Below are 12,330 nucleotides of genomic sequence, written 5' to 3'. Positions count from 1 at the left end.
AGCACTCGGCGCTGCCAATAGAAACTCGAAATAGAGGCCGGCAGGCCTTTTGACGTTTAGACATTTAAGGATAGACGGGATCGGAGAGGGTAGAATTGAGTCTCCTATAACATCACTTTCACGGTCAAAAACAACAAAAGTGTTGTTCACGCCGTTTTTCTGTGAATGAAGCCGTGGTATTACTCCAATCGAGCCGGCCTAAGCATGGCTTTAGCTCTCGGAATAACAATGTTTCTAGTCTAATATTCACTCATTCTATGTCAAAGACCTACATCGATGCCCTTTGGGGTGGGGGCGGGGAAATCATCTAATAACTTCTCCCACCCAGGGTGTGGCGGTCTGATGGCTATTTGAGGCAGGGGCTGAACGCGACGCGCCACACGAACAGGTCTGGTTCTGGTTGGACGGCGATTTATCCTTGCGAACTTTATGCAAAAGTAGAAAAGGTAAGGTTTAAGGTGTTTAAATAAAAAAAATAAGGTAAGGTTTAAGGTCAGTTTGGTCATCATGCCACCTGGTGGATGGTGGTAAGCGACGATGTGGCTGACGATGGAGCACGCGTACCTATTAACACCCACTCGGTACACCCAAATTGTATACAGAAGATGTGGAGTTTAAATTAAATTAATTTAAATAGAATTTATATAATAGTTAAAGGCGTCAAAGCATACGCAATGTAACTACTCGTAATACCGGAAAATGGAACTAAATAAATTATGATTAATAATGGGATTTGTAGCGAATAGGTAGCAACGATTTGAGGAAGATTTAGTACAGAATACAATGTTCATATAAATATACTAATTAAGTCGGCATACCACATCGGGAACAGTCATTGTGCGAGGAGCTTCAGTACCGCTACCATGTGGGGAACTACGATAACTATTGTTTTGCTTTCATTTGCTCCTTTTGGTAAGTTTTATTATTTTAATTAATTAATTATCTCATGCGTTTGTTGTGTTTTTTTTATTCGATAAAAACTAATGCTTGACTACAATCCCACCTGATGGTAAGTAGTGATGTAATCGTTGATGGTGAGGCGCACTAGTTTCTTAAGAGCCTATTCACTCTAGACTTGAAGACAACCACATTGTAATCCGATGGAAAAATGCTTGTAAAAATGTGCTTATATTTTTTTTTAAGTGAATGTCATAATTATTTATTTCAAATAGTTTGACTTGCAATGTAGTAAGATCGATTTAATCCAGTAATGTAAGTATATCACTAAACTTTTACATTACCTTTGCGCACTAGTAATTAGAAAATATACACTGAAACTTTACAAAGTGACTAAGTCACTATCACACACATGTAGGTAGAACGAATAAAGTACTTTAAGTTAGTTAAAAAAAGGTACATTATTCTTATACCCACCATGCTACTAGTTCATTAGGCTTCTCCTTTATAAATACTTTCAAATTAATTTAAAACGTTCTACTACTAAACATCTGGTCTGAAGCATCATATATTTTGTAACAGGTAAATAGATCAGTGTAAAACCAACTGATACAATATGACATCAGTATATAGATAGGTATAATCTTTAGTTAAAAATGGCATCATACTCAGCTAAGCATGTATGATTATACCGACATTCTTTTGTATACAATTCAGCACAATTAGTATTTACTTAATTTAGTTGCAAAATTCTGGTTCACTAACATATGAAACATACATACATGACATAATATATATGTCGCAGTATGATAGATATCCGTAGGGATATAACCATATACACACACACACAACGTCACGCCTTTTATCCTCGAAGGGGTAGGCAGAGGTGCACATTACGGCACGAGAAATTTTCGAAAATTCGAAAAAAGCCAAGTAATACTTTGCCCAACCCGGGAATCGAACCCGAGACTCCTTGTTAGTCGCACTTGCGACCACTCGACCAACGAGGCAGTCTACACCGTATACAGTAACTTAGTTATAACACGGTAGGTAACTATATAGTATACAGTAGTAGCACGAATTCTGGAAATGTACCCGCTATATGGCAATAGGCTCACCACCTATTACATGGGACTTACAATATTAATATTGTGAAAAGTGGGTATGCTTTGTACAGTGGCCTTACGTACCATAATGTTCACCGCTGCCTCCTCGAGGATAAAAGGCGTGATATAAAAAAGACATAATAATATACGAAAGCGATTCTTTAATATAGTTTTTATGGGGTCCACAGCAGCACCACAGTGTATATGTAGGTAATGTAAAACTTAACTGAAATGAAAACTAGATAAAATGAGAAGAAATATTGTATAAGCGCCGTTTTTTCCTTTAAAAACGCGGGTGATTTAACCGGCGAAACCGGTGTCAAAATGAACCTAGTTACCTGGCTTCTGACTTTTAGATTTGCTATTGGATTTATTACATAGATTTTGTACAGTATTTATTATTACTAATTTACTCTCAAAGTAAAAACCCGAGTTATGGTTTATTGTGATGATGATGACGTCAAAATACATTGCATGTACTCATTAATTGTTCATAATATTTTCCTTTTAAAAGTAGATAGGTATAATTATCTAATACAATATTCCGAGTATATTATTAGGTACATATAGTGGTAAACTTGTATTGTGTTTGCACGTACTTAAACCACGTTATTAATTTTATTAGTAATCCTACCCAACCAACAAAAGTTAGTTTTATAGAAGGCCATAGAACGTTTTGTAAAAACTAAACGGTGGTCAAATAAAAGGCCAAAGAAGGTGCATCTACAAAGAAAGTGGCGCAATTATATCTCCATTCAGTGTTAAAGTAGAACTATAAGGGTATCAGGCATGACAATTTTGTGATATATAAGCCACCGCAGCACTACTAAAGTGTTTTTGGGTACTGTAAAAGAGTTCATGATTCCATTACATCACTAAAATTCATCATTCATTCATTTTACATTCGTTCACGTCGCTGCAGTGTCTCAGTGTTTTAGAAGAGAAATAAAAAAATAAGAAAAGTGACAGGGTATCGTGGTGTCTAAGATATTATTTTGTACTTAATCGAATTATTCGTCTCTAACGAGGAAAATGTTGTGCGACTGTAATTTTACTGATAAACTATGTATGGATTTACGACATATTTGAATGCCCCCTTCGAATTAATGAGCTTTTACTAAAATAATTTTTTATTTTAAGTTATAAACATAGTTCCAGCTTCCTTAACTCTACTATAGTACTCATTATGATAGATTACATCCACCATTACATGAAATTAGGGTTCCTTTTGAGCTTGTTTGTTATTTTTGTTTTATTTTTGTCCTTATTCCTTAAATATGATGAATACTTTTGTTAATGAATAAATGTTATGGTTTATAAATCTGTGTAGGTACTACGTATGACGTCAGAGAAGTATAACTACATACATACATATCGTCACACCTTTAATCCCCGAAGGGGTAGGCAGAGGTGCACATTATGGCACGTAATGCCACTGTGTACACCCACATTTCACAATTATTTATATTGTAAGTCCCATGTAATAGGTGGTGAGCCTATTGCCATATACCGGGCACATTTCCAGACTCCGTGCTACTACTGAGAAATTTTTGAAAAACCGAAAAAAGCTCAGCAATACTTCGCCCGACCCGGGAATCGAACCCGAGACCCCTTGCCCGGCAGTTGCACTTGCAACCACTCGACCAACGAGGCAGACTTTTTATTGCTTCGTGTGAAATATTATAATTAATAGCCCAATGCTTCAAACCATCTCGTAGTTGCTGGTTTTTTTTTCAGTTGAATCAATCAAACAATCTGAAAAACTGTCACACCTGAAATCGCTGTCCACAAATGAATTATTCTCCATTTCATCACTGACGTGAACTGTATTCTGTACGGAACCATTTTCTATAATTGGGTCTTCAAAAAGAATTATTCAAATCGGACCAGTAGTTCCAGAGATTAGCGCGTTCAAACAAACAAACAAACAAACTCTTCAGCTTTATAATATTAGTATAGATAAAAATATTGTCGCATTAATTACACTGAATCAAAATGTCAATATTGTTGTAGAAGAGCGATAGAAGTGCTTTTACAAAACGGAATTATCATTTAAAAGCATTGCTAGCCTAACTTTATACACAATAATAATGTTTTAAAACACATAAGATCTCCGTTATAGTACTGTTGCGTAATAGAGGAACTATAATAGTTATAAAAAAACAATCTGCTTCTAAAAAGTGTATTTGTGATATAAGTTTATCACTACAGCTATAATGGGCATTAACAACCCTTTATAAGACAATTAAGCTATATAAATATAATTTGAAACTCAGCTGTATCACCAAATCACTCCGATGTAGACTTTTTGTGCCCACTATATTACTGTGTACTGTAACGATGATCTTAAAACCCTCAATATCGTAATATCGTCCTATTCCTGAGTTGTCATCTCTACTTTAACAAACGACACATAGGAGTTCGTTTCGAACCTTTATTGCGCAAATTAGGCGCATTAGGGTGACAGTCAAAACTGTTATGAAGTTCAATCGTGGTATACTAGTAACAATGGAGGTTGCTATAACGCCTGACTATAACAGCTATATAAAGTCGTGAAGTAAACCTTTACATCAACTATTAATAGGTCGTTTTTGCTATATAAACTTATAGAGCCAAACTGTGTTGTCAAACGCTTTTACACAACAATCAGTCACCACCAAAACCTTTATACATCATTTACCCAGCTTTTTTGAGATATAAGGTTTGGTTATAGGGCAAAATTGTTAGTTGGGTAATTAGGTACTTACTACAACAATTTCACTTTTACGGTTTAATAATCACTACAAACGTAGTATAAAATAAAATGGCTGACTTTTCTTATGTACCTATGATTAAATCTTGATAACTAGGTACGCGACGGATTTGGATGCATTTTTACCCGACTGCGCCAGAAGGAGGGTTATGTTTTTCGAGAGTATGTATGTATGTATGTATAATTGTTTGGCACGCTCTGCAGCCTAAACGGCTTGATGGATTTTGGCTTGAGAGGTGTCGTTAGATTCGTATTTACTGTGAGAGTGACACTGGGTACATCAAAATAATAAAAAAACAAAATGGCGGATTTTTGGCGCCAAATTCGAATATTGCTCACTCTCTAGCCTGAACAACTCGATGGATTTCAGCTTGATAGGGGTCGTTTGATTCGTATTTACTGTGAGAGAGGCTAAAAAATAATAAAACTAAAAGAAAATGCAATAAAAAAGGTAATTTAAAAAACTAAAAAACCCGACTGCTGCCCGGACCCATTCTAAACATTTAGTGATTAGCATATACTGCTGTCTTTCTAGACTGGGTCCCGACTGCTTCAATTTTACAATGACTTTCTTGTTTTAGGGTTTTTTGATTTTCATGTTATAAAGAAACGCAGTCGGGTTTTTTTATTTTTTAAATTACCTTTTTTTTAAATACAGTAGAGAGAGAATTGTTTATTAACTAAATATCACGGTTTACTCTTTTACATTAATGGAGAACAGCTCTACTAGTTTCGAGTCACAGAGGGACTCTTCATCATTAGCAGCGTGGAACGTCACACAGCCTACTTTTCTCTATTAAAGTACTTGAGTAAATCGTGATTTTTAGTTAATTTAGTATGTCTCATGATAGTTATTATAGGAATGTTTATTTTTTAATCACATTGTTTTACTCAGACTTGCGTGCGAAACCGCGAGCAAAAGCTGTTTACATTTTTGTCGTAGTATTCGTGAAGTCTTCATAAAAAACAGAGAAGTTCAAAACAAGGTAATTTAAAAAACTAAAAAACCCGACTGCGTTTCTTTATAATATAAAAATGAAGTCAGTCAGGTTTTTTAGTTTTTTAAATTACCTTTTTTATTTTATTTTCTTTTAGTTTTATTATTTATTATATTTTGATATATCTAGTGTCACTCTCACAGTAAATACGAATCAAACGACACCTCTCAAGCCAAAATCCATCGAGTCGTTTAGGCTAGAGAGTGAGCAATATTTAAATTTGGCGCCAAAAATCCGCCATTTTGTTTTTTTAAACATTTTGTTATATCCAGTGTCACTCTCACAGTAAATACGAATCTAACGACACCTCTCAAGTCAAAATCCATCAAGCCGTTTAGGCTGCAGAGCGTGCCAAACAATTATACATACATACATACATACATACATGCATACTCTCGAAAAACATAACTCTCCTTCTGGCGCAGTCGGGTAAAAACACGTGTTCTCCAAAGCGATTGTCAGTACAGCGGATTCGTTTTCTATGTTGGGTATAAATAATGTATTCCAAAATATTATGTTTGACAATTATTTTTTTTTACTTTTTCAGTTCTGACGCAAAATGCGACGACACCACCAAATAACTATACGGCGTGTTCTAATTCTACTGAAATCAAAGTAAGTGTACTAAGATATTAAATATTATACACCCTCAGCATAATTATTAGTTTTTATTAAAAACCAAATAACAACAAAGGATCTATCTCGATAATCTCTTAAAGGGTTATCACGGCCCGAGAGGAACGAATCGTTGTGTTAGCTAATTTAAAACAGCTTACTCACATGAGAAAACCTCTACCCAAGTCACTGCGGGACTCTTATTCATGAGCAGTGTAACCAATTTTCAAAATGGTTTTCAATTGTCAGTAGCTGTATTTCAGCAACCTACTTATCGAATTTCTTACACCTGGATAAGATAATACACCTGGGTGACCTATAAGCAGGCTGCAGATCAAACCCTAAATCTAAATAGTTCAGCTTAGCTCACGTAGCTCACACATCCTTAGCTGTGTGCAGACTGCCAACTATGCAAACTTAAGCTATGTAAGCTAACTAAAATATGTGAGGCTGAGTTAGCTATGTGCGCAGTTGTGCATTGCGAATTAATATCAGACGAAACGAGGAAACTGCACACGGAAAACGAATAACAACAGTCTAACATATTATGTAAATAAGTTATTGTCACTAGATTCGACTGTAACTAATTAGTTGTTTAAATATAGTCTGCTGTTTTCATATCCTCGATTAATAAGAACGAAAATAAATAGCCCCAAAGCCAGTTAACCTTTTAAAGTACGGTACAGTAGAAGCTCCTTATTCGCGGGGTATGCGTTCCGTAAATATGCCGCGAATACAGAAACCGTGAATATGGAATGGTAATTTGTATGGGGTTATAGGGGATACGTTCCTAGATGACGAAATTAAGAAGCAAATAGTAGATAAAAAAAATGTTTAATTGAACTTTCTGATCATACAGATTGCTTACTACATCATACATACTAGATCATACAGTTTAGGTCACACTAGGTTTAGGCAGAAGTCACAATCTAGACGTAGCTGTAATAAGGTCTATTTTATTTTTTATCCTTCTACTGACGCGTTGACAAAGGATAGCGAATGTATTTTTTTAGGTTATGCACCGATATTTCGATTCGATCCGCGAATAAAGAAATTTTAGACCGCGAATATGGGAATTGGGTCGCAATTTTTCAATCCGCGAATAGTGAAACCGCGAATGAAGAAAGCGCGAATAAGGAGCTTCTACTGTATATTAAAATCTTTAAATAATATACTTACATGTATTTGTTTTTTTTTTATTTCAGGAAAAGAATAATGAAATAAAGACCTGTTTCAAAAACATCGTGAACAAACATTTAGACAGTGCCTACCATGAGTAAGTTAACATTAGCTAAATTCTTAAATAAACATCACTAACATGATTTTAAAATAAATAGCAATAACCAGTTCACTATAATAGATAAGCAATTTCGTAATTGTCAATTCGGTCCGCCATGTCATTAGTTGTGAGAATAATGTCTCAGGCGAGAATGCGATCGAACTCACTATGAGTGTTTCGAATTGACAATTACGAAAGAGCCTAACAGTTCACCTATACGACATCCACTTTTCACCAGAAAAACTTTCTTTCACACATATGTATTAATAAAATGTCAGAAATGCACATAATATTATAACGTGCATATAATAAGACACCCACTATTCACCAATTACAAGTTCTTTATAATACAGCAAGAGCTTGACACAATTTCAGACTCGGTGCCAATTTATAAAAAATCATAAAAAAATAAGACTTTTCCGATTAGTGACATCGACCCTAGACCATAATATGCTCAGTAGTAGTGAATGTGACTACTCGACATAATAATCCTAGTGTGTTGTTAACTAAACCTAAAATTACCTGTAATAATAAAGAAGTCACAGTAAAGCTCTATAGACTTAGCTTAAGTTTGTCTAGAGATTACATTACTTTTAAGAAACTTGCCTAGTCTTTTACAGAATGTTAATGGTGGGAGACTTATTTCTCACAATTATTAATCAATTTCAGAGATTGTACCATTCCCAAATTGGAACAGAACATAAAAGCGCATTGGACTGCATTGAATGCAACATGTGGACAAAATTTTCTATACATAAATACAACGACTTTCATGAAGTATATTGAGTTCAGTTTGAGCAACCAGACTTTTAAAGGTAAGCTAAAACAACTTTGTTTTTATTGTAATTTAATAGACTAGCATAAGTTAGTGGCTTAGTGGTTGAGCAAACCATAGCAACAGACGGAAATAAAATACTCGAGCATTTCATTTTATTACATGAGTAAATCTACGATGTGGTCACACCATCTAGTTCCGCTGTAAGTATAGGTATGTACCTAGAGTATGTGAATTTGTATGTGTATACCTCTTGGGAGGTCTGCCTACGCGACGTCTTTCGGTCCACGGTTGCCACTCGAGTATCTAGGTGGACCGATGACATCGCCAGAGTCGCAGGGAGCCAATGGATGCAAGTGGCGAGCTGTCGTTCGATTCGACAACGAGAACTAAGGAGGCTTTTGTTTAGCAGTGAACTGACAGTCTTCCAGTTGATAATGATGATTGATGATGTAGGTACCGATATAAACATGCTCCCAAGTCAACGTAAGATAATCTTAGCTTAAAACTAACTACTTATATCTATTTATACTTACCTACTTAAATATGTTTTACAGAATTTTACGGCGACTTGAACTGTGTAAAAACGTTAGAAAAAAATATAACCGCATGCGTGGTACATAATGTTAGACATATCAACATAAATGAGAGGAGGAAACACTCTTATTGGTTCCAAAAAATGGACTTGGCATATGCTGTAAGTTTACCTTTTATTTTATTTTTTAATAACGTAAAGCCTTTTTTCCTTGAAGTCGTGGACAGAGGTGCCCACAATGGCACATGAATGCACATGTAGGTGTACACCTCCTTTTCATCAGTTCCGTTCTGAGAGTCAAGTAACAAGAGATGAACCTTTTACCATATGTCTTATATGGCGATAGGTCCGTGCTTTTGAAAAGTGGTCCGAAAAAGCAAAAAATTTAATACTGTACATATTCCGTAATATGAATCGAGAATTGAACCCAACGAAACCCCTTGCTCGGCATTGGTTACAAATAAATAAATACTATTAAGTACCTATGCCTACAGGTTTTAGAAATGCATTGTGACTTTGTGTACAATGTTATTATTTTTGTTACAGAAAAGGAACTGCGATAAAAATACTATGATTAAAGAATGCGTATTGAAAGTTTTGAGCACATGTAAACCAAGTACAAGCAAATATGTATCTTCATTGTTTGACTTAGCGCACAGTCAATGTTCCAACTTCAAGAATTTGGGGTCTAATGCCGTAAGTAAAATAACAATAATTTTGTAGCTGTAGGTGAATAAATGTAACTCTCAAATTGTTGTAGTGGCCTGAAGGTTTAAGACACCCGTTCCTCATGTATGAGGATGCGGTTTCGAAACCTACCAACGGCATTTACCAACGTTTTCCGAGTTATCGTAAGTGACCCGGTTGTGGCCACTTTAAGAATTTTTAAGAGTTTTTGTTATCACGAACATATTTCTTGTAAAAAGTCATATAACATGTATTAACCTTGCCTAAGAAACCTCTTTTTTTAAAGAACGTCCAATAGAAAAATAACTGTATAAGAAAGAAAAAAAAAGGGAGTTTGCCATTTTTGGCCAGATTCGTTTTGTGGCCACGAGTTCTGGCCATCAAAAAATACTAAAAGTAATCAAAATTTATTATTAAATTGGACATTTTACAAACAAAGGTATTTAGTAAAATATGAAATATTAGAATTTAACTTACAAATAAAGAGATCAACATTTATATGACGTTGGTAAAAGCTGCAAAGTAAACTGAAAGGCAATTTATTGCATCTCTGAAAATGAAGAATATGTATTTGTTGATATGTAAAGCCAAGGAAAACAAGCCACGATAAAATAAAGGGGAAGAAGTAGGGTGTCTATGTACATTAGTTTTGGCCAGCCATGTGGCCAAAGATGGAGAAATTCATAATTTTGTCTCCATTAGTGGCCACCTTCTAATAAGCACTTCAGAAACATATGGCGACAAAATAACTTTAGCACTTAGACAATATATCTTCATGTAGTAATAACATAAACATCCACAATAAGCAAAGTTCCAAATCCTCACCCGCTCGCCTTAGCCTTTTTGTTAAGATCTTAACAATTTCACCCTCAACTAAAAAGAATGACTTGTTGCATCGAAGTGAAGTTTGACACATCAAAGCTGCCAACGGTATCAGTGTCTCCAATATTCAATATTTTAAATACTGTACATCAAGAGTAATTTATTTGTCCATGCCTGAGTTATAAATATTTGAAGGTCCAAATGGCCACAAAGGGGTTGGTGGCCACAACCGGGTCACTTGCCCTATATAATCTTTCTAATATTATTTAAACACCACTAACAATCGGTGAAGGCAAACAGAGAGTGCAACTGTGCTTGGGCACACACTTCTGCACACATTTGACTGCACAGTTCGCACGGTGGCTGGGCAACTGGCTACCATGCAACGTGTAGCGGGTTCGATTCCCGCACGGAGCAACTCTTTGTGTGTGTGTGTGTGTCATGCGCATGTAAAATTGTATGTTTGTAAACGAACCCACGACACAGGAGAAATCCTAGTGTGGAACAACGTTTATAAAATAAAGAAATATCTCCTGCGTAGTGGGCTGGTCTAGTTAGACAGACTGGCCACCGTGATTGGCATCAATCGGGAGATTTATTTATTATTTATATCTATCTACTACTTTATTGTAGTTATGTAAAATATAAGAACATAACACAAGACGTTTATTTCCAGGCTGCCGCCACTCCACCGTCATCACACACAACATTGATTATTATTTCAAGTTTAGTCGGAGTCGTTCTTTTGATAATCGCCGGTGTTCTAATCTGGATAAAGATTAAAAAATAATGCTCTTGCTTAGATTTAAGTAATAAGTATATTACTATAAGTTTACTTAAGTATAATTATTATTGTTTTAATCTAACTTATTAGGCTCTACGCACCTTACCATTTAACTGTGCAGTTTTGGGTACCTTTCTTTATAAGGGAGGGAAATCATCCAATGATTTCTCACGCCTTGTTTTAAGTAGGTACCTAGCTGTATAATAAAGTTAAAACTGACTGTTGAAGTCGGACTGTACCTACTGTGTTAAAACTACCTGGCGAAGTCGGACTGTAGGTACTGTGTACCAAATGTACAGTCCAACTGTACAGTTAAACTACATAAGCCTTGTGTGTACCGTGCTTAAACTTACTTAGTAGATTTTGTAGCCAATATTTTGGTTAAACATGTTCCACTGATGTTGATAGCTGATGAATAAAAACTTTAATGAATAAAATTAAAGTTTGCACTGTTACTAATAAAATTATATTGATACTTGCAAGATTTCGAACCCATTCACGCATTCTCATAATAATTAAAAATCTTTACCCACCAAGCACCGGGCAATCATGACGTTTGAAAAACAAAAAAAAAAAACAATATTTTTATAAAAGTATATTAAGTAAGTCATAGTAATATTATAATAAAAAGGTATTAATAATCTTCATCGATCTATTTGAATTAACTGTCACAATACAGTTTGAGTGTGTGATTTTACCCAAATAAGAAAATCTAGATTCCCTACCTACTCCCTATCAAAATCGTTTCCATTTCAATAGTTTCAAGATGACTTAAATAAAATAAAAAATCATTCATATTCATTCATTATAAAATATTCTATTACAATTTTAATACTTAAGTTAAAACCTATCAAACTTGCTACACACTAGAATGCCATAATAATTATTACTTATATAATAATTTTGTAAAATACGTGACTGTGTTTTTTATCTAATAAACAAAGATGCAATTCAAAAGTTTATTTAAGTCCTTGACCTTTAGCCAGATAATATTTTAAAAAAATGCGACATTTCACTGTTATCAGTGACAATGACATTCACGCTAAACATTCAGGTGACCCATAGACAATGAAGTTATCC

The 12,330-nt window shown here is 34.9% G+C and overlaps 1 protein-coding gene across 1 annotated transcript; it reads left to right on the top strand.

Annotated features, from left to right (window-relative positions):
• The first annotated feature begins 751 nt into the window (after positions 1–751).
• LOC118282303 (uncharacterized) lies at positions 752–11,897 on the top strand. Its single transcript, XM_050701108.1, has 7 exons — positions 752–912; positions 6,301–6,368; positions 7,574–7,644; positions 8,317–8,462; positions 8,980–9,119; positions 9,504–9,653; positions 11,143–11,897. The coding sequence occupies exons 1-7, from the start codon at positions 864–866 to the stop codon at positions 11,254–11,256; spliced, it is 738 nt and encodes a 245-aa protein (XP_050557065.1). The 5' UTR covers positions 752–863; the 3' UTR covers positions 11,257–11,897.
• The last annotated feature ends 433 nt before the right edge of the window (positions 11,898–12,330 follow it).

The sequence above is a fragment of the Spodoptera frugiperda genome, chromosome 20 (genome assembly GCF_023101765.2).
Source record: "Spodoptera frugiperda isolate SF20-4 chromosome 20, AGI-APGP_CSIRO_Sfru_2.0, whole genome shotgun sequence".
In the NCBI taxonomy this organism is placed as follows: domain Eukaryota; kingdom Metazoa; phylum Arthropoda; class Insecta; order Lepidoptera; family Noctuidae; genus Spodoptera; species Spodoptera frugiperda.
This window is presented reverse-complemented; position numbering and strand designations above follow the sequence as displayed.

What these genes read in the sequence shown, in the direction of transcription:
- LOC118282303 (XM_050701108.1), top strand. Translation starts at nt 864, where the DNA reads ATGTGGGGAACTACGATAACTATTGTTTTGCTTTCATTTGCTCCTTTT. An exon ending in GCTTTCATTTGCTCCTTTTG is followed by an intron (nt 913 to 6,300) that starts GTAAGTTTTATT and finishes TTACTTTTTCAG; the next exon opens with TTCTGACGCAAAATGCGACG. An exon ending in AGAATTTGGGGTCTAATGCC is followed by an intron (nt 9,654 to 11,142) that starts GTAAGTAAAATA and finishes GTTTATTTCCAG; the next exon opens with GCTGCCGCCACTCCACCGTC.